This window comes from Glandiceps talaboti, chromosome 15, assembly GCF_964340395.1.
Source record: "Glandiceps talaboti chromosome 15, keGlaTala1.1, whole genome shotgun sequence".
Taxonomy (NCBI): domain Eukaryota; kingdom Metazoa; phylum Hemichordata; class Enteropneusta; family Spengelidae; genus Glandiceps; species Glandiceps talaboti.
Window position 1 is genome coordinate 5,807,814 of NC_135563.1, and position 25,466 is coordinate 5,833,279.

General features: G+C 32.9%; 1 protein-coding gene across 1 annotated transcript in view; it reads left to right on the forward strand.

Annotated features, from left to right (window-relative positions):
* Positions 1–1,304: 1,304 nt before the first annotated feature.
* Positions 1,305–25,466, forward strand: part of LOC144446870 (ATP-binding cassette sub-family A member 2-like) — a 33,678-nt gene continuing 9,516 nt past the window's right edge. Inside the window, exons 1-26 of the mRNA XM_078136715.1 lie at positions 1,305–1,442; positions 1,671–1,764; positions 2,874–2,985; positions 5,671–5,801; positions 7,414–7,499; positions 8,212–8,628; positions 9,456–9,584; positions 10,095–10,335; positions 11,450–11,729; positions 14,828–14,978; positions 15,541–15,748; positions 16,299–16,442; positions 16,910–16,986; positions 17,364–17,473; positions 17,882–18,013; positions 18,379–18,459; positions 18,807–19,003; positions 19,273–19,455; positions 19,808–20,086; positions 20,510–20,659; positions 21,084–21,614; positions 22,325–22,502; positions 23,051–23,159; positions 24,191–24,366; positions 24,760–24,934; positions 25,225–25,340. Coding sequence (XP_077992841.1) covers positions 1,305–1,442; positions 1,671–1,764; positions 2,874–2,985; positions 5,671–5,801; positions 7,414–7,499; positions 8,212–8,628; positions 9,456–9,584; positions 10,095–10,335; positions 11,450–11,729; positions 14,828–14,978; positions 15,541–15,748; positions 16,299–16,442; positions 16,910–16,986; positions 17,364–17,473; positions 17,882–18,013; positions 18,379–18,459; positions 18,807–19,003; positions 19,273–19,455; positions 19,808–20,086; positions 20,510–20,659; positions 21,084–21,614; positions 22,325–22,502; positions 23,051–23,159; positions 24,191–24,366; positions 24,760–24,934; positions 25,225–25,340 — 4,625 coding nt within the window. The remainder of the gene's footprint in view (positions 1,443–1,670; positions 1,765–2,873; positions 2,986–5,670; positions 5,802–7,413; positions 7,500–8,211; positions 8,629–9,455; positions 9,585–10,094; positions 10,336–11,449; positions 11,730–14,827; positions 14,979–15,540; positions 15,749–16,298; positions 16,443–16,909; positions 16,987–17,363; positions 17,474–17,881; positions 18,014–18,378; positions 18,460–18,806; positions 19,004–19,272; positions 19,456–19,807; positions 20,087–20,509; positions 20,660–21,083; positions 21,615–22,324; positions 22,503–23,050; positions 23,160–24,190; positions 24,367–24,759; positions 24,935–25,224; positions 25,341–25,466) is intronic.

The window sequence follows — 25,466 nt, forward strand, 5'->3', positions numbered from 1 at the left end:
GTAATTCTCCTGTATTTCTTCGGAAACAAACAAACAAACAAACAAACAAACGTACACGTTACAAAGTGTCTATGACCAATCGCTGGAAATTCTATTTCTGATGAGTATTAGTTCAATGCATTTTGTCATTCGTTGCGAGATTCCTTGTATTACCAGTCGAGCCTAATGAACTTATCTGTACCTTGGAAAATATCTCTTAAAGGGTCTGTTTCTACCCCTATACTAATAAGACACGTACTTTATTCATATTATTTTTATTTTAATACTTTGGGCCCTATGACATTCCTCGTCATCATTTCTTATGCAGTTAGTGCACAATGCACTGTCGATGGGTGTAAAACAAACTGTACACCTGTACATGTAGTCTGGCAGCAATTTTACTGACGTTTTATTTTGCGGTCGCATACATAATAATCACAAAACATCAGAAACATTGACGAAATCATGGATGGGGGGAAATTAACCCATAGGCTAATGGGTCGTTGGACCCGTCTATCTGGCCCTGCTGAGAGTGAAACTTCAGAAAGTACGCAGGTCAAGAGTAAAACTTATGGAATCAATATTTCAAATGATCTTCAAATGTATTGCTGATTTTATAAGACTGTCCTTGTCTATACAGTCTGGTTATCTGTGGACCAGTAACCGCGCCAAATTTGAAATGTGTTTTACTGTGTGGCGTCATCAGTATTTACTGTTTGAAGAGCACAACACGGCATTTCTCTGGATCTGACTGTAAACAGCGTAAATGTAAATAATTATGTAAGTCTTGTATACACTTCATTCATTTGCACCGTACAAAGTTAGCTAATGTTTATGTAGGGGATGGATTAACAAGTGTTTATTAACATACATTTGTATGTTTAGTTACATTTTAATTACTCTTTGCTCTGGATCTCTCTGTCTTTTGATATTGGATTGATAAATTATTGACCTTGAACGATGTCTGCACTCCTGTCGTCATGACAACCATGACCAAGCAGTTATGCAAATAGACTCAGCGAGAGAGCACGTTCAAGGTAAGGTCACCTCCATCGATCGAGCCGGTCCGCGTAGTGTGATAAGCAGAGCGTTGCATCTTTGTCCTCATGTTTGATCGCCTGCGAACAGCCAAACCACATTACTTGGGGTTTGATAATTTCAGCTACAATCATTTGAAGACAAGTGCCTTGGTTTCCATATAAAGGAACCCCGACAGGAACAGTATTTCACAGCTTTCTAGCAACACAGTATTATAGGCGACCCAGCCATGTATTCGTCCTAGCTTGCACCAGCATATTCATTTGTCAGCTGATATAGATGTAAACATGGTGGAGAGAGCGGGATGTAATACTACTTTCGATGACGATGATCATGAGCCAGTGTATGGCAGCAAAACGACAAGTCGTTGGCGTCAACTCAAGCTTCTACTTTGGAAAAATTTCATACACAAGAAACGAAGTCCGGTGAGTAGTTTTAGTTTTATTTATAAGCTTGTGTTAAAAAGTATACAATGAACTTTTATAGACTGATATATAGTGCTACATTGAAAATTTATATATTCTGACCTTTTGTTCATTCATGACACACTCAACTAAAAGTTCGGCTTTACAGATCTAGCCAAAATTAATTGTAAACAGATAGCCACATATTAGTGAAAATATTATTTTCAAATATTGTATCTTTAATAACAGGTGGCCACAGCATGTGAAGTGTTCGTTCCCGTCATGTTATTCTTAGTACTTGCCGGTGTTCGCAGTACTCATCCTAGCTTCAACGTACCTTCAGGTAAACATGTCTGGGTTGAACGTTTATATTGTCCGAAAGTGAAAGAAGTCTTTTGAATAAATTTTAGATTTTGAACAAAATATCCCCAATGAAATGAATTACCATTGTCCACTCTCTAGAATGGTGATTCAGGACAATAGGGGCTTTTTATATGCAATAACCTTCATCTCCAGACACATTGTTGTCTGCTCAAGTGAGCGTACAAATTATACATAACTTCAATATTTACAATTTGGGTCACTAAATTTACGTTGGATACCCCAGGCTGTTCTCAAAATCCATAAAATAGCTAAAGCCACGAGAGTGTTTGTCTTTGTGTTTAGATGCATTTGTTTAAATACCGTACACTAAACTGTGTGTGATGAGGCAATTGTTGTCGTTCCCGCTATTGTTATAAGGTCACTCCATAATAACTTAGTACTGAGAAAATCGATAGCTTCATACCAAATCGAAACTGTTGAGTTGACGTTGAGTTTATCTGTATAGTCTCAGACCACTAACGAATATACAGCAGGGTGGCGTTCACATATCCGTGACCTTACCAGTCTATAATATTTTTTGGACTTTCAATGTTTACACTATCTTGACCATAGGGCGATCTGCACAACAATAAAACATCTGCACAACAGAGGCACCGCTATTACCCGGCTTATGTAATCTACCACATTGAGCAACAATAGTTTTAGATTTGTGTCTTTTAGTAAATGTTGACCTTAATTGCCGGCAGAGTAGTATATTCACAGTGATTTGTGACCTAATACGATATTCAATTAGCTGATATTCTATTCAAGGACGGTGATATACAAAATAATGACATTATTACGTATTTATGAATATTCAAAAAATACCAATCACCAGTGTTTGCATATTGGAAAAGAGTACTCTTTTTGGAAGTTGTTAATGTCAAATTTGCATTTAAAGTTCTATTAGACATTGGTATGTTTATACTCAATAAATGGAAGAGATATTAACATGGATTGACATGGAATAAAAACATATGTGAATAATTACAATTTACATTAAAAAATATGGAAAATTAGTCACTTCTGTGTATTTCTATCACTATAGCGATATCAAATTATGTTATTTTTATTTTAACTCCGGAGCAGAATATAACCAAGCTGTGCCACTGCCATCAGCCGGGTTGATCCCAATGTTACAATTCTTTTGTCCAGAAGTTAGCAGCGATCCATATGGTTTCCCTGACTATCGAAATACCAGGTTTGTTAACCCTATAGTAGTCTATGTGAATATGTTTTCCATGACCAGGTTGATCAATTTCAATTTTGTCATTGACACACCAAATTTGATATTCTTGTCCCTGGTAGAATGAAAACTTGCAAGTGACGGACTGGATGAATTAAAGGGAAATCCAGTCAGATTTATTTCTATCTTGTGTTGATTGCTACTATCTATCAACATACATTCTTAGTATTTGTCAAGACAAAGTGTGCGATAGAGCAAAATGATATCATCACTAGAGGTTTTTCAAAAACCCTTGCAGGAAATCCAGGGTTGTCTTAAAAGATTGCAAAGTTGAGTTAGTTACAAGAGGAGCTATTTTATCACCTAAAATCCTAAGAGTGTACTAAAGGCAGAAATAAATTTGACTGGACTTTTACTTTAAGTTGATAGCAGTAATCAATACAAGTGTACTAAAGCATAGACCCTCCACCCACGTCTATGACTAAAGGTAGAAATAAGTCTGACTGAACTTTTCCTGTAAGTTGATAGCAGTAATCAATACAAGTGTACTAATGGCAGAAATAAATCTGACTGGACTTTTCCTGTAAGTTGATAGCAGTAATCAATACAAGTGTACTAAAGGCAGAAATAAATCTGACTGGACTTTTCCTGTAAGTTGATAGCAGTAATCAATAAAAAGGCAGAAATATACTACTATTCCTGTAACCCTATAATGACACTTTCTTGTAACCTTATGTAATTTCACCCTAAAAATAGAGTATCACTATCAGCATTTAAAGGGGTCAAAGTTATATGAAATAAACAAAAAAAGTATGGTTCACAACTAATGCAGTGTTTTATGTTTTGTATGTTATCTAAAACTCATTTTTATCTTATTTACTGCTTTTACTTTTAACAAAGAAATCATATCCAAGAAAAATTGTACAGTGACCTCCGATTGATCATAACAGCAAACAGTTTATTTCCAAGGCACATGCGGGTACCATGATGACATTATGTAAAAAAAAAAAATAGCCTCTCTTGATGAAATGAATCTGGAAGGCAGAAAAGGATTCAAATATCAATTAATTACATAAATATCTAGTATAGACTAGTAGAGTAATAATTTATGATGGTGGTATGAAGAATTAGGATAAATATACAAATTGATTGATTGATTAATTAATTAATTAGTAACAGATTGCTAAAACCACTTGAATTTTGAACTAGTTTTGAAGCTAAGCGGGAAATTTCAAATGACTTAAAATTGTACAAAAATTTAATTAAATGAACATATATATGCTTACTACATTATTAATTCTTGTGTCTGTCTCCCATAAACAACACAGCAGAAGGTTGACTGAGCACTGATATACCTGTCCTTTCATAGGGCCATACTGTGCCTGCATGCCCTGTTTAATGATGTGTACACAGTCTGTGTTATATAACTGGACATTGTCTATAACACTTGATGGTACCATGGTGTGTGAACAGCAAGGTCACTATGACAATGAATGTGTCAATATGTAGATAAAGGAAAGACCTCAGTGAATAATATGTCAATAAACTTCAATGCCAAACTTTGCAGTTCTTTTGTTTACTGCTTTTTTTTGTAACATACTGAATTTATAGTACCGTAATGCCCTTTCTGAAAAAATGAAACACATGAATGTTGCAATGTTTAAACAGTTACATTATTACAAACAAACTTTTTGGGAAAGACAGGGTATATATTAAGCTCTAATTTTGTAATTATTGTACTCAAAATGAAATGTAAGTTTTGTTGAATTAATAAACATGTTTTGTTATATTAAACTAGATATCCACTTAGTGTACTCTCAGTAATAACATTTTTAACTTTTTTGCTGTTACTTAGTTCAAGAAAACTTCAACCTGTTCTTGGTTAAAACCAAGAAAAAATTATGTCAGCGGTCACCATACAAATATTTAACAAATGCTAAAATGATTATATATATTATATATATATATATATATTAATATGGTCATCGAACAGTCTCTATTGTAGGCTTGGGGTTTTATACATATATGCTTGATGATGATTATATATATATATATATATATATATATATATATATATATATATATATATATATATATATATATATATATATATATATATATATATATATATATATATATATATATATATATATATATATAAAATGATGTAAGCTTGGGGTTTTACTCTTTACATTGTTGACACAGAGCTAGACATATTTCAACTCTAGACTAACAATAACAGAGACACAATAAACACAGCAGGATCCTTTGCCCAATGGCATTGAACACTGATAGACATTGCTATTCTTTCACAGTGCAGTAAAAACAGGCTTCTAATGAAAACATTACACATGGATTGGATGATTTTGAGGGCTGCAATTGTTTATTTTCTAACTGAACTCAACAATTAAACTTGATTACTTCTACATCCCCACCTATGTACACATAATTATTTCTTTTGCATTAGAAGCTGTCTGAGGGTGTGTAATAAATGTCATGTTGCATGAGTGTAACACCAAACCTATATCACAAGAGGACCAGGAACAAGCTTGTGGATGGCAAACTTTAGAGATATTTGAATAAGTTTGTTTTTCATTTAACTTTGTCCCCAAAGTGCATTCGACATTGATAAAAGTTATCATGCTACAGATTATGGTTCCACAAATGTATACAATAGGGTTGTAATATATTTGATTGTAGAGTTCCTGAATTGCTGGAATTTGTGACAGCAGTATATGACAAGTTCCCTGAATACACACAGATGATGGAAACATTGCTGGTGTTTGTGAAAGGTGTGACCGATGATGACAAAAAGTCTGGAAGCACAGAAGGTAATATATTTCTTTTATGGATTTGTGTGAAGTTACATGTTCCATATGTAGACATCCACCATATTATTACCAAATTTAATGAAATTATATTCATATTTTGTATGATTATATGAATCAGTTTCAGAGTATTCACTCAAGCGCACTCATGCTATAAAACTATGACCTTGACCTTCAGAGTCAATTATCAAAATCAAGCTAATTCTTGCATATGGCCAATTTTAAATCTTGTGCATAGGTACTATTAAATCTTGTGCATGGGTACTACAGAACAATTAAGGGGAATATACTCTGTCATGTATTTTTGTTGCTGTATAATCCCAATAACGTTTTACTGAATGGCAATATGTAACCCTGCAAGTGTACAGTTATATATAACCACAAACACTGTACAACAAATACATGTCATTTGGTCCACAATTGTTTACATATATACAGTTGGATTCTCTTTTCTCTTTATTATTGGCAATCAAAACAAACTAGTATTAAACATTAAGAAAAATAGAAAAATGTCACTTGTGTGGAAGCATGTACTTAGGGACTTAAAACCACATCATTACATTGCTACAATGGAGTGTGTTCAGATTTGTCAATTCTTGAGCAAAAAATACAATATTCTCATATGATTATGGTGAGCAATATATCACCAATGAGACCCCCCCCCCCCACCCAAACCAGGTTTGACTGGTTACCATGGTACCCTCATCCTTCATGAATAAATCAGATTTATGAAAGTTGGTTATGTAATCATCTGAATTCTTGAGTTCCAATGGCCATGAGCTGTGAAATTGCAAATTACTCGGTATCCTGCTCATTGCCATCTGTAATAGATATGCACATCAGAGACTTAACTGATCATTAGTGATTACACATCATACCAACTGCTAAATGAGTTACTTAGTGATATGCAAATGAGACATTCAAATGAGATCTTTACATCATTGCCATAATGTGCACATTTCATTGATATTTATAGATGACACAGTAGAACCATAACAGTTCTTGGAGTATTTTAACTCCAGGGTATGGTCTTTTGTAGAACATGACTAAGATATATCTTATATATCAGTCATTTTCATAAGTCATTAGGTTTAGCATAATCATCAAAGTGTCAATTGGTCAACTTTTTTAAAAATGATCATGAATTTCAGTCTAGAATAGCTATGTATGTAGCACAGTATGATTAGTATGGAAACATCAAAATACATGTATAAGGCAATATTCTTTTTTTTTTTCAAAACTACATGTATACATATATGTTTGTCATTTTAAGTTTATATTTATAGATGAACTCATACAAGGGAGCTACTCTTTTGAAATCATGTTTTTCATAAATTTACTACTTAGATATTTTAGTTCCTCAAGGGCATGATTTAGATTGACTTGCTAACATTGACTTAAGCATATTTGGTCTGGCTCTTTATAGCATTATTTGCCACCAATGGGCACAGCCGGGAAGGGGTTTGGGGTGGTCAATGGTGCTATTGGAAAGACTCATATCTATCCATCCTTTAGTATACTGGTATATATCCAAATGTCCATCTATGGTATTAAGCTCCATCTTGATACAGAATTATGTGGTTTTAACTTATCATCAACTTCTGATTAATTACAGATTTCAGCGAAATGTTTAACGATCTACAGTCAGACCCAGAGATTCTCACAATGTTTGGAAATATACCAAAATCATTATTCATGAAGGTGAGTAACAATAGGAGGTAATTTAGCTAGGATGAAAAAGTGCATTATACACATTCAAATGTTAATATAGTATAAACATCTTATATACATAATCAGTACATTAATATAAATATCATAGATATATGCAGATTGATTGCATTTTGCTGAATATTACATGTTTCACACATACACATTGATTTCTGAAGTTTGGCATTTGTATATGTCACTTTTGTAGTATAATCTAGTATAATAGTTTTCATGACAACTTCATATGACAACTGCAAATTAATTTTAACTACCAACGTAACTTTGGATAGCCTTTCATTTTTGTTTACAATTCAAAACAACAACCGAATCCTGAAATAGACAATAGTGGAAAACATACCAAATGCCAATTTTCAACTTTTTTACAGCCTTTTTTCAACCAGGCTGTGAGTTTCCATCAAATACATGTCTGTAGCTATGAAGCAGCAACCTTACAGTCACTTTCCAAGTGAGCAGCCAACTTTGAGCCATTTTATCAACCACATTCTGTATCAATTTTCTAGCCATTCAGGACAATTCTGCTATTTCCGCCAAGAAACAGCTATCACAGCCTGTTTTCAACCAAAATTCACCCATTATTTGAAGTTCTATTTTGACTATAGGGACATCACCTTGAATAATTGGCTTGTCTTTGGCTGTCACCATCTGCAATAGTAAAACCTTTTTGTCTTATTGTTTCCCTCTACAGGACAAGGGTGAACTTGAAGTACATCACTTTCTCCATATATTTCAACAACTGGAGTCTTTTCTCCCTGAAAATGATGCCTGTAATCCCTATAATCCAAATGATACAGATAACGAAGACAGTGACTCGGATACTGAACAGGATGGATTTATAATTGTGGATGCTGACACCAACATTAAAGTGTCTAAGAAACCAATAATACTCCTTGTAAAACTATGGAATTCTGTACAATCTGCACTATGTGGTATTAATAATACTGTAAATGAAACAGTTTTCAATGAACCTGACTGGATTCATAAACTTGGTTTTACAGACACACAAATAGTAAAATTTCAATTCATGGCTTTTCTATTTCTGAATGGACAACCACAAATATTGTATGCACCCAATACAACCGATGTCAATGAAGTCATTGCTAAGGTAAAGAACTGTTTATAGATTTATAAAATAAATGCATTCATTAATAATCCAATTACTTATATTAAATTTAGTTTTTCTATAATACAAAGGAAGAAATTCTCGAAAGAATTGAAATAAATAAATACTAATAACCACAAAACTATGAATTTGTAAATACAGTTTAAGGCCAGATCCAAAGGATACAATAAAACTGACTATAAATGTTTGCAGTCAGTGTTGTACTCATTTATGAAATAAGAAATTATCAATTTTCTAATTTGTAGAAAGGAAATTTCATAAGCGTTATTACCTTCAAATAAAACAGTGAATATATATGTTATCATATTACATATACAATGTACTATGTAATGTACACAATATAAAATCATAAATTGACTGTCCAGAACCTGAAGCTTATGAAAAAACTCTTGATTTCCTAGCAATGGAGCCCTCTTTAATTTTTGTGCTTCACTGATGTCAGAATTCTGATACGTGTATAAAAAATTGAAAACAATAATTGCACATGTGGTAATTTCATTGCTGAAATTATTGCTAATACTACCAGGACTTATTCACATAATGGATAAAATGAAAGAGACAACAATTGTCAGGCTGATGTCAAAACAGGTGCCTATAAAATCAAGTGTAAACTATCAGCACATAACTTTAATTTTCATATATTCTAAAGTTATTTCTTGTCCAGATATCAGAAGATATTAATGTAGGCTTTGTACTTTGTGTAATGAAAGTTAGATACCATAACATTTTATGTCTTTCTGAGAAAGTTGTACCTGGGTTTTGAACATTTGATCAGTTTAAAAATTCTATACCTTATATATTTTTGACAGGCTAATGAACCCCTAGCAACTCTGGACAGCCTTAGAAAAACCACACAGATATGTTTCAATCTATCTTTGCAACTCAGTGAACTGTTAAACAGGAACTCAACAGTTGCATTGTACGAGTCACTTCAACAGGTATGGATGAAATACTTGGGACTTTTACAGCAAGATAAAAGTAGTGAAAACTGTTCTAAACCAGTAAACGTTGTAGTAAAACGTATGTTGAGTTAGTATTCTGTTGAGTAATGCAATGTAATTTCTTTAAAAAACCATGCCATATGTATATCCTGGAATCCATGCAGATTAGATTTTTTACATTCAACTGTGATTGGAAAGACGGATGTAAAAAATCCAATGGCTACACCATGAGTTTATGTATTACAACATGATATTTCCAAAGTATTCTGATGTTCCTAATCAAATGCTCCTTACACATCACATTCTAAACAAATATACATAATGTCCCACATTGAAAATAAGTGTTGGGGTTTAACCTCTGAGAGAAAGTCAATTCACTTCAACTTTCAAATTGTTACTATTTTTTAATATGTTTGTACTAAATAAGCCAGTAGATTGTTTAATTATGGAAGACATCCTGATAATGAAATATCACAGAATTAAGTTTCTTACATTGATTATTTACAGTTACCTATTAGTTTCAAAGTTTCTGATAATGAAGGACAAGAAGATTGGCTGCATGATGCTGTTCTACCAAACCTCACAGATGTCCAACACATGGTGGCCTCACTGACGCAAGTGACATGTAAATGGAACTCAGTGATGTCCAAAGTGAACTTAAATCTCTTCCAACCCTTTGTTGATGAGAAAAGCATGGCACGATATTCAACTGAAGCTGATAGAAATGACAACATTACAGTCATTGCTGGTAAGGAGTCAATCTGATTAAAATCCAACATAGTGTACATGGCACGATTTCTTTTTAGCTGTTAACGTTTACTGTCATTTGTTCTTTTGTGAGTGTCTGTTACATACAGCTGACACAACACCATAGTTTTCCCCGGCCACTCGAGAGCGTTTGGTGAATTCACGCAACGAATAAGAACACATAATGCACCAGAGCAAATGGTAAAGTACTTCAGAGTGCTCTGTTCGAAAAGAGCATGATCACACACGGAGCGTAGACAACATTGTTATCATCATTGTTTGGTGGTTCTCTTTCTTTGAATGTTGAATATTATATTGTAAGACGGATACTTTTTGGCTACTGTCATAAGTACAATAGTGGGTTCCGGAAAAACCCTATGGTATTGTGCCAAATGTATGTAATGGGTGCTCGCAGAAGAACAAATGTCAGTAAACATAGTTTACACATAGCAAATTCGACATATGAAGTAGTTACATGACACTAAGAAATACCAGAAGGAGACATATTGACAAATTGCTCCTAGCAGCCATAACCATGCCCTCAGTAAAACCAAAAGCCTAAGTGTCTGATGCAAGAGAGCAATAATATTGGGTTGGCAAGTGAATAAACATTCAATTACCGTTATTCAACTAGCTACAACTGGGCATTTGTTTTTGCTCTAACAAAACAAAGATACATGTAAGTTCTCAAAAATGTTCAATTTAATACTTATTAAAAGACATTGTACCAGTTAATTAGTGACTGATTTTATCCATAGGTAGTGTAGTGATGGGTTTAAATTTTCAAGAAGTTGAACAAACAAAGACTCCATTTAAATGTCTATACCCCAAAGGTAGCTTCTTTTTATTTCTTGTCCTTTGAATTTGCTCTCCATATTCAAGGTGAAATAGCAAATTGTGAAGTCATGTATATAGAGACACCATTCAAATTTGCACAATAACTTTGCCATAAAACATACAAGTTGGGGGACTAGGTTGTCAAATGAAGGCTTGTTAATACTGCAATTACTTACTTTAAATATTGATGGCAACTAAAATACCATTAAAATTGTGAAATTCTTTATTATCTTAAATTTTTCCATTCATGTATATTTTGTATTTCATTCACTTTTCAGGATTGGTTTTTGAAACTGATGAGAACGGTGAATTACCACACCATACAATCTATAAAATCAAGTTAAATGCTTCTTATGCACCATCTACAATGTACATTGAACCTAAGGCATGGTTTCAGCAGCATGCACATAATCCAAGGAGGTCATTGATTAAATATCTGTTTACAATGATACAAGATGTCATAGAGAGAGCTACAATTGAGAAGAGGGTTGGTTACAGTGCTAGTGAAGTTGGTAGTTACATTCGAGAGTTCCCAAACCCATGTCATGTACAAGATATGTAAGTATATATGATTTTAACTTTATCTCTCTAATTCAAAGGGAAAATAATACCTCATGAATTCACCCCATTTATTAAAATATTGGATGTCAAACAATATAAAATGCATTGGTTTCATTAACTTTAACTTTACATCAATACATAATTGGCATCAATCTGAACTTATGTGGAAATAGTGTGCAGGCCTTGCTTGGCAACTTTCATTAAATGTGTTGTTGTCAACTGTTTCAAGTGTACTTGTATAACCTCTAGAATGGCAATTGATACTTGATGGGGTTGAGTGAAATTAAGTCAAGCTAAATAATAACTTTAATTTTAAGTTAGAATTGGCTATTTAGAGCTTCTTTGTTTAATAAAAATATCTGATATTTACACTTAAATTCAATCCAAATGTTAACAACTAATTTTAACAAATAATGTTTATCATTTCAAAAATGTTTTGTGAATAATTTTGGACATTGGTAAAAATGAATATTTTTTCCATATATCTCACATCAGTTTTATAATTAAAGAATACAATAAATACACCAAATACTATGATAATTAGCAAAGTGGAATATTATTTATTAGGTTGTTTGTTGTTACATGCATATATTTGTGTATGCTAATTACCCCGCTTAAAAAGCTCATTGCTTTAGTATAATTCTGTTTTAAGATGACTGCTTTGTTTCAGGTTTCAAAGGCATGCTTTTCTGTTTTTAAATGACTAATTTTTGTCAGTTTGAAAAGCATCATTGCTTTAATTATTTAAATGACTTGGTTTTTTAGGTTTCAAAATTCAGGTAAAGATGGCTTCAATAATTGTTTTTTTAAACAACTTGTTTTTTTTTGTTTCAAAAGTGTAAACATTGCTCCAATAATTCTTTTCTTTAACAACTTTTTTTTCTATTTCAATGGCATGTAAAATTGCTTCAATAATTTTGTTCTTAAATGGCTGTTTTTTTTTAGGTTTCAAAGGCGGGTTGCTTCATTGATTCCTATTTTATTGTGTATAGTATGGATATACAATGTTGTTACTATCACACATTCTATTGTGCATGAGAAAGAAGAACGATTAAAGGAGGCAAGTCAAAAATCAATGTTTTTCCCCAATAACTAAAATGTGACAACTAAAATATTAGCAGTTTTTTACTTTAGATGTGAGAAGACAGGATAACTTTATACATACAGAATTTGATCTGAAAATTGTTTATTTCCAGCTCGCCCATCCATGCATGCATAATGTGTGTGTATGTATGTGTATGTGTATGTATGTGTGTGTGTGTGTGTGTGTGTGTGTGTCTCCATGGCCAGCCATTATAATCACTGACACCCTTGACTCAATTTCAACCAAACCTGACACAAATGTCAATAAAGTTACATGTAGATCAAGTTAGACAATAAGTCTGTGTTAGTAATGTGTTCCTGTAGGATATTTCTTTGACACAGGAATAACAATTACTGTTAAAATACATTTAAATATGTGAGGCGAGGTGCTGTCTACATTAAGAATGAGTTCCATGTGTAAGTACTTTTGTAAAATTCTCAAGTTTTCATAGTTTATACAGCACGCTTATTTTTGTATGAAAACTGTTCCTTGTTTATCAGATTTTGATTACGTAAAATGTTATTATTTCTTAAAAACAATAAATTACAGATGATGAAGATAATGGGACTGAGTAATTTCATCTATTGGTTGTCATGGTTCATAACTCAGTTGCTACAGATATCAGTTACAGTAACTTTGTTAGTGGTTGTGTTGAAATATGGACAGATATACACGTACAGTGATGCTTTTGTGTTTTGGCTGTTTTTTATGATATTTGCTGTATCCTGTATATTGTTTTGGTAAGTTTACTTTTTGTATTTTAGTTCAATGCATTGCACTTTTCTTTAATCTCTTTAATTTCTTTAGTATTCTTTATCTGAGCACATTGATATCTACAGGATATTATAAAACTTCACTTCTAAAACTGAATTGTTTGTATTTGTTTTAGTTTAGTTTAGTTTCAGTTTTCGGAGTTGATAGTGGCCTAGCGTTAGCTCAAGCACCTCTTATATAATCACCACTGCAGTCTGGGTTCAAAACCATCCGTCATTGGTTGAGGTTGATTAAAAAGATTTCCCAGATCTGTATGTAAGAATTAACCCTAAGGTTGATGCTACGTTTGACCTTACTGAACAACACAAGTTTCCTCCAGATACTTTGGTTTCCTCTTCCTTTAACACATACATACACAAAAGTGGCAACCATATTTGAATTTCCAAATGGATGAATAAAGTTTTTATTATTAGTTAGCCCACAGTAATAAGTATCACACCATGCGTGCAAATAATATACAGTTAAGTACCAATACCAGTATACATTTTGGCTACAATAGTCACTTCACTACAATACAATAGAGATAAAGAATTAACAAAATAAATGTTCAAATGAAAAACCATTTTAATTTACTGTACTAGCTGTACTAGCTGCGACTGGAGTATTACTCTTTCAATTTGAAAATAAACAATATATTCAATGAAAAGTGTTAAAATGCTAATAATTTGACATTGTATTATAATTTGTGTTTGATTGTATCCTGAAAGTACTACATCAGCACGGTGAAATCATGATCAGATTCGGGTGCTGATGTTAGGGTGTGAACCAAAACTCAATTTAATTGGATATATTGCACCATGTAATGCGTACGGCTGCCCAATACATTTACCCCCAGGTGATTCAGTACTGTTCTAGGTGTACAATATTACAAGTAGGTTACTAATATTATGTCTGACAAAATAATTTCTGAAAACGTTCCAGTTGCAACTAGTGCAGGTTTAGCACTTGATTATATGTTAGAATTAACTTTACATATGCAATTGTTAAATGACTGAGCAGCACATGAGAAGGTGAGCTAAAGTGTGCAGACTCGGCTTTTATATAAAGAATGATAATAACGACCAGAAGGGGGAACTGAACATTATCATGTACTATCACTTGCAGTGGGGAGCTTCTAGTAAATATAATTTGTTGGTTGTATAAAGTTTCGAGAAATATTGTATCTTTAACTTTATGCACTTTTTTATTAAAATAGCATTGCTGTAAACTATAAATTAACACTATATTTAAATTTCAGTTTCTTCATCAGTGTATTCTTCTCCAAGGCCAAGATAGCAGCTGCCTGTGCTGGGCTGGTCTATCTTTTCCTAAGTGTACCTTTTATTTATATACAAGACATAGAGAATGTCTCATATCAAACCATTGAAGTTTCTAACAAGATACTCTCTGTAAGTATTGCAAAATCATAGTACAATTTTAATGTTGTGCTTGAGTGTAGAAAAATTTGTTTCAACTTTTTAACACAAAAAAGTATGTTAATATTCAGCAGATATTCTGTTCAGTTATTTCACTTATGATTTTTTGGATTATTATAATATTAACCCAATTAAGTTATATTTAGTATTTTGACTATATCATATATCATTTTTAGTCATGGAAATCTGAAATCTGGAATATTTTAGTATATTATGTCAAATTATGATATGTATGGTTTGCAAAAATATATAACTGAAATGCCTCAGATAACTTATCCATTGAGTAGAATCGTTTATGTGGATGTTATTAAGTGTTGCAAACATATTATCCACAACAAGATCATTTTTACCAAGCCAGTTTTTGATCAATTTGTACCCATTTATGTGTCCTGGTTTGCTTGGTGTTTGCATGACCTGTTTTTTACCCAACAGATCATGAATACATTTGATATAGCACTGACCATAATTTTAAATATTTAGATTTAAGGGGACATTTTACATTTTACTCTAATTAACTGATATTTTTTTCTTGCAGTGTTTGTTATCAGTATCTGGCTATGGTCTCGGACTTCGATACATAATGTTATATGAGTTGCAAGCTACTGGTGTTCAATGGTCAAATCTCAACACACCATGGCCAGTATATCATGGAGATATAACCATTGGACAAGTTATGCTATTAATGATATTGGATTGTGTTATCTATATTTTGCTAATGTGGTATATAGAAGCGATACATCCTGGTAAGATAAAATTGAATTTTTTACTCATACAATGTAAAGTTTGGATTGTTAGAAAAATATTTGCAAATAAAAACAACAATAACACACTAAATGAAATTTGTGTTTCTTGATACTTTTTTATCACATTTATCATTCAAATTTTACAATGGAAGTGTATGAACAGGACAAGGAATATTGCAAACATGTTATTTAAGTAATTATTAACTGTACATGTGAAAGATAAAATCATTATCAACAGTGAAAAAGTATCTTTCACAAGAAAATCAACATGTGATTGTCATATGACTATCATGTGATTAACATGAAATTTATCATGTGGTTTTCATATGATTAATATGTGATTTATGACATTTAAAACTATCGGTATGGAGCAATTTCCTCCAATTTTAATGCCAATCAATATAGCTTTGTAGACATCTTTTTCAGCATCTTAAGGAACTCAACATATCTGATGGATTCAGAAAGTTGCAATGCTTACAAATATTAGTAGTTTAGTGTTCTGGGAGCTCTGACCTAGAGTAACTATACCAGGTTATTGTATTTTTTCTAGGTCCCTATGGTGTACCGCAGCCATGGTATTTTCCTTTCTTGAAGTCCTACTGGTGTAGCAGTCAAAGTGGGGATCATTTGAATGAATCAACAATAAGAAGACAGTCTGGACAGGATGGAGGTTTAAGCATTAAATTTGTTAGAGGTGACTGCTAAAAACTAATTCAAGTAGAGCTCAATAATCCTGTACATGTTTAATTCTGATATTTAATGATTCTGTGACATTTTACAATATACAAAAATATCAAATTGGGAACTTGTCATTCAATATTTCAGACACATGCATTCCTCGGGTCCCACACTTTAAAAGTCTAGATAGTGTATGGTTGCTAACACAAACGTTAACACATGAAAGACTTCTCCCCACGTGTAATTCAACACTTTACTGCAGTCAGAACTTAAGATGAAATTTGAGATAGTATACAATGTATAGTGGTTATAATGTGAAGCAGTGTGTGTGTCGATCAACAATCAAATAGTACTTCTTCCATGTAACAGATGACCACTGAACATTAACCTCATTAAATTTGCCAGCAGGATCACACAGGGTCAATTACGACAATTTTTTGTTTAAATCCAAAATGATAAAAATGTGCACTTATTTAATTGCAGACCATTTAAACTGTGGCATGTATGAGGATGAGCCAGTTACACATTCTGTGGGAGTGCAAATAAAAAGATTGGTGAAGGTAGGAAATATGGTTTGTAATTAACAAAGAAAAAACACAATGAACAAGTGATATCATTACTTGTACAGTTTTTGTGTATTTAAAATAACATGCTTTTATTGTCTTTCAGAATACTGTACAAACTGCAAAGCAAGGAAAGGGCAATTATGATGCAATTTTATAAGGCAATGTGTGGTGACATATATGTCAAGTGATGTAGTGATGTGATATGATTTGATGTACTGTTACGTACTGTGATGTGGGGGAGACGTATGATATAGTGTAATGTCATGTGATGTGTTGTGGTTTGATATAATTTGATGTAATGTGCATGTGTGATGACAATGTGATACTCCGTGCAGTATGATGTGTGGTGACATGACAATTTATCATTACAGCTATATGAAAAAGGAAAGTTAAAGGCAGTAAATGATCTCAGTTTGAATCTCTATGAAGATCAAATAACAGCCTTACTTGGACACAATGGTGCTGGTAAAACAACCATTATGTAAGTAATAATTGATATTATAGAATTGATTCAGTTTTATCTTTACTTGGGCATTTCACATATGAAATTTAATGAATTTAAAAATGGGAAAAAAATAAGTACACTATAATGTCTTCAAGTAAAACCTAATAACTGTGAATGTTTAATATCTCAGGCATCAAATTAATAGTATACGTTTGTATGTGACAAGTTTAAAATAAGAAAATAAGTTACGGTTTCTTCAAGTATTACAAATTTTGCCAATATTCTTTCATAACTCAAGTTAATTTTTAATTGTGAGTACTAACTCATTATGTGTCTTTCTTGGTCAAATTTGCTTACATTTTGCATTTCTAGGAATGATTATTCATCTCTCAGATCATTACTGAAATATTTTTCAGGTAAATCTATGTTCTTTGTATTATACAGGTCAATATTGACTGGTTTCATAACGCCAACTTCTGGTACAGCAATCATAAATGGTAAAGATATACGAAGGGAAATGGTGCAAATCAGACAAAGTCTTGGAATCTGTCCACAATATAATGCATTATTTGATAAGTAAGTTTATTGGCACAACTAGTTTGCATCGTATTCTTTTTTTTTTAAGGTACAAATAAGTATGTATCACTGTCTGAACAGGAAGAGATCAAAGTCAACTTTACCATAGATTTAACACAGTATATTCATCAGACATATTGGATGCCAATATATTTGCATAGTTCTGATAGCATTTTGACTTTCATACAAACACTTGTGTGGTGATCCTGATTTCCACTGGGCATGGGTTTGATTTTTCTTGAATAATGTAACAAGCAAAGGTTTAACCTTTGGTTTCCATAGTAAGCAGTGACATTAAGATTTTCTAAAAAGCACCTGCCAGATTGATCATAGTAGAACACAAATATGATTTGGTTTGTTTTCAGATTGACAGTATTGGAACATTTATGGTTTTATGGTGAAGTTAAAGGTGTAGCAATGGAGGGTTTTCAGGCAGAAATGGAAAGGTAAACATGCATGTTGATAGATAATTTGCATAAATGTAAGGTTCATGATATATTATGATGATTATTTCATTTGGCCAACACATATATATCAACTTCTATTACTGTTAGATGTGTATTTCATTTTGTTTTGACTGTTACACACCAGATTTAGGAAAGGGTATGCATGCATAGTCTGTTTTATATAAAAGTATATGGGCCACTTAAGAATGGCTGCATGTTAATGAGGCTATTTGCATAAATTTAAATTTTGTTCAGTTTCACATTTCAGCAAAAATACCTGTCTTAAGGAAATTGAATCAGATGAAATGTGACCTATAGATTGTGAATATTTTCTATTCAATATGCAGCATACTTACAGACATAGGACTATATAGTAAGAAACACAGTACAATCAAGACACTGTCTGGAGGAATGAAAAGGAAACTATCAGTAGCTGTAGCATTTACTGGTGGGGCTAAAACTGTTATTCTGGATGAACCTACAGCAGGGGTAGATCCATATTCTAGAAGAGCCATATGGGACTTATTGCAGAAGTATAAGCAAGGTAGGTAATTCCTTTGTAAATGTATGGGGGGGGGGGGGTGCTTATTTAAGCCACCATTAAACCACCATTAATATACTGTGAATATGCAGTGCCAAATTTCATTCACTGTTTCCTAATAACCTGGAACAAGCTTCCATATGGTAAGGTTTAGAGAGATTTGAAAAACATTGATTTTCAGGTGAATTGGTCCCTGATCGATGCACATTCTACATTTTGCAATCTTTGCCAATTATGTTGTATTTATTGTTTGGATCGACACATTTTTCCAGATCGTACAATTCTACTGTCAACTCATCACATGGATGAAGCTAGTCTCCTTGGAGACAGGATTGCAATTTTGTCGAATGGACAGTTGAAATGTTGCGGGTCACCACAATATTTGAAATCAAATCTTGGAGATGGATATAGATTGACATTAGTGAAGCAGAACAAACTAAATTGGTCAGGATCAGGTAAGATTTTTCATGTATACTCATTTTGAATTAACAAACTTCAAGCATTAATATTATCATGTTTTTGACACCTATTTCATGCGCTAATTTCATATTATGTAGTCTCCTGGAATATATATATAATATCACAAAATGATGTTGATTTCCAATGGCCCCTGTGTGTATTTGTGCTCTCTTCAAGCCCCAGTCCCCTACCATAAGTCCCCATGCCCCACCATAAGTTCTGATGGCATGTAACCCTAAAGTTTCCAGTGTGATTGTGATGGTAATGCACCATGGTACCATACTTTCAGCTAGATAAAGACATTCTGTATAAATAATTTATGCTAACAACATTTTTCCATTTTCCCAGGTACTTATAAAAACTACCGTGATGAGTCTGGCCAAATGGACACATTTTCATCACCGAAAGTAACCCTATTAATTCAGGAATATCTCCCACCAGCTGCATTGATAACAGAAAATGAAAATGAATTGATATACTTGATTCCAGTGAAAAACATCAAAAAGTCATCCTTTATAGAGTTATTTGATGCATTGTCCAAGAGCAAAGAACAATTTGGTATATCTGCTTTTGGGATGACAGAAGTTACACTAGAACAAATATTTCTTAAAGTTATGGAGACGAAAGGTCAGTTGTTTGTACATTTAATACATCTCATTTATATTTCATGACTTATTGCATAAAACAGCAATATATAGAATTTGAAATAATCTGGGCATGAGATCTGGTTATCACATACTGGCTGGCAGAGATAGAATGCAGTATTCTAAGCATGAGATTATAGTAATATACAGCTATACTGGCCAGAGATAGAATTCAGTAGTCTGGACATGACAACAATACCACAAGCTAAGTCATACGAGATAAAAAGCCAGTGTACCGATAAAAATCTATTAGAGTAGTAGCCTACATGTATATGTCACAGAGTTACAAAAGATCTTATCCCTTGATAATTGAGTTATCATTAATTGACATATAAATGAGTTATCAGTTTTGAGGGTGTTTTATACAAAAACTAAATATAAATTTGACTAGTATCTTCTTGTCCAGTTTCAGCTCCTGACAAAACTACTTTACACCCTAAGCTGAGTTCTAGACCTGCAGATCAACACAAACCTGCACAATCTCAATCAGCTGCACATGTTGCCATTGAAACAAGAGATGAAGATGAAGAGCAGTTGTTTATAGCTGAAAATGGAGGTTATCGTGTTAAATATATTATAAATATGATATTCTAATATATTACTTAGTTCTGAAATGGAATAGTACTGATAGTTGTCAGGGTATCCAGCTGGGGTGTACAATTGTATTATATTTTATTAAGTTTCTTATGCTGTGAATTTGCAATGTAACCATAATACTCTCAGTGAAGAAAGTTTTATCTGATAGTTATATTTGCCACAAATCTCTTGAATTAGTAAATAAAACTACAATAGTGACAATGAAAGGCAAATTACCATAATTTACAGCCAGTATTTGAATACAAAGAATGACATTCTGTGTATGGTATATGCAAATGGTTTTGAAATATATGACTTGAATGTGAGTCAAGTAATTTTAGACAATTAAAAAGATCATATTCAGTTATCACATTTAATTCCAACATTTCTTTTCATTACTACAGCAACTATTGATGGATCAATTCAAAGACTGTCCAAGATAGATCATCTTCTTTTGATGTTCTATGGGTTGATGATCAAACGTCTTCAGTATACCAAACGAGATATCAAGACGTTACTCTCACAAGTAGTCTTACCGGTATTGTTTATTGCTGTGGGAGTGTCGATAGCTGTACTGTCATTGAATATACAGAAGAACCATTCCCTGACCCTAACATCATCCTTATACAGAGCCACTCCTTACTATGTACCATATACCGATGTTCGTAAAACACTTCCGAGTAATCTGACTGAAGGTGAATTTCAAGACACTGGTGTTGATAAATTACTCGACACTTTACACTATCCAGGTGGTTTGGGAGCAACGTGTCTACTATCATCACCATTCAACTCTACTTTAGATGGTTTACTACATACAAACAGTAGTATCGAATTAACTAGTAAGGACTTTAATCAAATGTGTCAGAAGACGATACCAAAGTCATTGAGGGTCACCTTTCCTTATATGGAAAGTACGCCATTAACCAATTTAAAAGGTAAGAGCCAATAATTAGTTGAAAGAATGTATTTTGAAATGTGTTTGTTATCTTTTAGTATATGACAATATTTAGACAATTCTTGTTACCTGAAAGGCAATATTACCAGCTAGACACTAGTAAAAATAACAGTATTTGGATTTCTTCATTGACAGTATGACTTCTGCTACACATGCATTTTTATACATGTGAATGAGAATTTGGTATTTATTATAGATTTTTAATTTCTTAAACAACTTTAAAGTGGTTTTCTACTTGACAATCAGTGAGAAACAGTGTAAACCAAGTCCATGTTTGTAACTCGATAACAAAAAAATGAACTATGCATAAAACATTTATTATTGTACATACAGGATATGATTTGAAAATAAAGTTCTAAACATAAAGTAATCTCTCCTTTGTTACATCCTGTCTGCACAAGCATCTGTCACTTGCCCATGTATTGAAACGTTGTCTTGTACAAAGATATGTGGTGTGCCTGGTGCACCACAGACTGGACATGATGTAGTGATTTACTTATGTTTATACAGTTTATGTACAGATCACTTCCTTTACATACAAAAACAAAATATTTACACTTAAAAAAAAATATTTTGAAACTTATTGAGTTACATACTTGAACTGGTCTATGTTGTCTATTTTTTGACGGAGGAAATAAGGATCCATTTCAGATAAATATGGCCAGTTTAATGTTTGCTGTAAATTTGTAGGTAACCAATCGGATAGCATGTGTAGCTGTAATGCTGACAACACTGGTCTGGAGTGCTCAGATGATGGAAGTGACTTGCCATCATACCAACCTATCAGCAGTGAAATTGTACAGAACGTTTCTGGAAGAAATTTTACCAAATACATTCTTAAAAGTATGAGTGAATACTGGGAAGATAGGTAGGATAAACATAATGATTTTTCTTGCTGGCATGATTTTATTACAAATCAAAGTTATAACTGTTCCATGGTATGGTTATGAATTTGAAGTCTTGTAAGCACAGCTTTTCTGTCAACTTTATAATCAAAGAATTCTCAATTTAGTGTTAAATTTAAACAGATCAAATCCAAATCAATAACTAGTGTTTTCAAATTGAGTGCAGTTATTCCATGTTGAATAGCATCAAACAATAACACATACCAGCAAAGGTAATATACCAATTTATTGTCTGCCCAAGGCTAGCACTCCTTACCAAAAACTTTGATGATACTCATGCTGTTAAAGTCAATATAAAGAAGGATGTGTCATTTAGTTCTGACCAATATTAGCAGACATATTTTTTTCCAGAATTACTCCAGATATGAAACTCTTGATAATTTGGTTTTAACATCATCTACGTTTATTGGCACCTCACCTACTGCAATATTTTATGCTTTCCCACCAGTCCTTGATATACATAAAGGTTATAAATCAGATACTGACTTCTTGCAAAATGTTTTTCTTGTAGGTATTTTGCCCTGGGTTTTGGTTATGTCAGATCATTTGTGCCAAGTAATTTTTCAAGACTTAATGTTTCATCTCCACTGAGAAAGTTAGCCAAAAGAAATGCTGTTGTTGTAAGTATGGTGTTGAGTATGTGCCTAGTTGACCAATTTCCCTCAAAAATCAATGTTCTTAAAAGTCTCTCCAAACTTCCCCACATGAGAGCTTTCATGGTCTGTTTGAAATGATAATTTAAAAAGAAACTTGATTGTTCACCATCTTGTTTTCAAGGAAATTGTAAATCTTTGATTATTCTATATTTTTATTTGTGATGCGTATTAGTAAGACCATAATACGTCTAGACTGTCGACAGTCGTTCGTGCCTTTTTGGCTACGTTTCATCTAAAACAAAGTCATTGCCTCACTCCGTAGAACTGAATACTATCGCGTACTGATAGGAAACTGTGAGCGCTTGTGCCTCTGGCTGTTGCTAATCAGTACGCGGATATAGTATTATTCCAGATCGGAGTGAGGTGACGACTTTAGTTATGGATAAAACTTAGCAAAAAAGGCACAAGCAACTGTCAACAGTCTATAATACATCATATTTAGCTTCATTCTAGACTTTGCTTGTAGAAGATGTTATTTTACCTGATAGCTTGTTGAGGCAGGTCAGAAAGTGTATCGATTTTAGACACGAATTCTGTTCTCAGGGAAGGATCACCTATGGAAATCGTATTCCAAATGTCCATCCCGTCCATGTGAGGGTCTAAAAAAGGAAAACAGCATTTGTTTCAGTATTAATTCGTAGGCAAAGGCCAGAATAATAAAGCAGTGGCTCAAAAATATAAAATTTAAAGTCAACAAAGTTGAGTCAACGGATTTTTCAAAATGCATAAGCTTTTAACACTGTATGAGCAACCACATTTGATTCTAAACTGAGCTGATTTTTACATTTTGATCTCTTTTGCAAACTTTGCAAGACAGCCCCTAATTTTCTTTCTTGATTTTAACTGTGAATGGGTCAGCTTTCTTGATTAATACAGTAATATCAGTAGTTTAAGATGTTTGTTTCCAAGGTGCTTAAAAGAATGTTCACTTCTTGATCTATGAAATATCTTAATTGTTTTCTTACTGATCTAATTTAATTCTCATCCATGTACAGGTGTGGTATTTTGCACGTTCCTTTCCAATTGGTGGCGCAGTGTCTCTGAACATGATAAACAATGCAATTTTGAGAGCCAATATTGATAAAACTACACAAGGCAACCCATCAGCTTATGGTATTACTATTGTCAATGAACCCATTCTCACAGAAAGAGTTCTGAATTCAGATTTTGCGTGAGTATTATGACACTTATCATCATTATTCTTAGTAATCAGTAAACCATATAATACGTTTTTTGTCACGCTTTGTCACATTGCATCCATGTAGTTGATAACGTTTTTTTGGTCAAAGATCAAGGTCTTCAAAATGCATACAAATTAACAAATTATAATATCAAAGGTCATGTATATAAACATGTGAATGGATCTGCTATGTATTACATTTATTGAATTATGGTGTTATTTATATATAATCCCACGAAATCAATGTTAGTTTGACGTCATGCCAAGTATTTTTTGCGGACTAATACAAATTCGAGCTGGTAGGTGAGAATTTGTAGTCCGCGAAAAATATGAGGCATGGCATCTTTGCTAACTCTAATTTCTCAATTCCCATTCTTTATGCAGGAATAGGGGAATATATTTACAAGTTACTGTCTTTACTTTGATTGGTGTGTCATTTATCCCAGCGAGTGTGATGGTGTTTTTAGTCAGTGAGAGAGCCAGCAAAGCTAAACATTTACATTTTATCAGTGGAGTCAGCCCTTTTGTCTATTGGCTATCAAATTATATGTGGGATATGGTAAGTGTTAAAAGTGGCAATACTTAAAACATGTTGAACTTGAATGTTTCCATCTATCTAATTTCACTATTTTCTTATCTTGACACACACACACACACACACACACACACACACACAAACAAACAAACAAACTCTCTCTCTCTCTCTCTCTCTCTCTCTCATTTGTTTGTTAAGTGGTTATCATTGTCAAATCTGTAATACAGCAAACATATACATTCAGTAATGCTCATATGTTAGATGTTGTTAAATAGTACCTGGGTGACTACAATTTTGATATCTTTCAATTTCAGCTGGTATATCTAGTTCCAGTTACTTTTTGTGTCATTATTATCAAACTGTTTGATGTTCCTGTCTATTCTACATCTACAAATCTTCCTGCTGTTTGTGCACTTTTTGTGTTGTATGGGTAAGTGGGAAATATGATATTGATTTTACAATTATTGTAACAAAATATTTAATATTCAAATTAGGCAATTTAATGTGTAACAAAGTGTGTGCTGGTGACATGACTGTTATCATTTTTCTTCAGTAA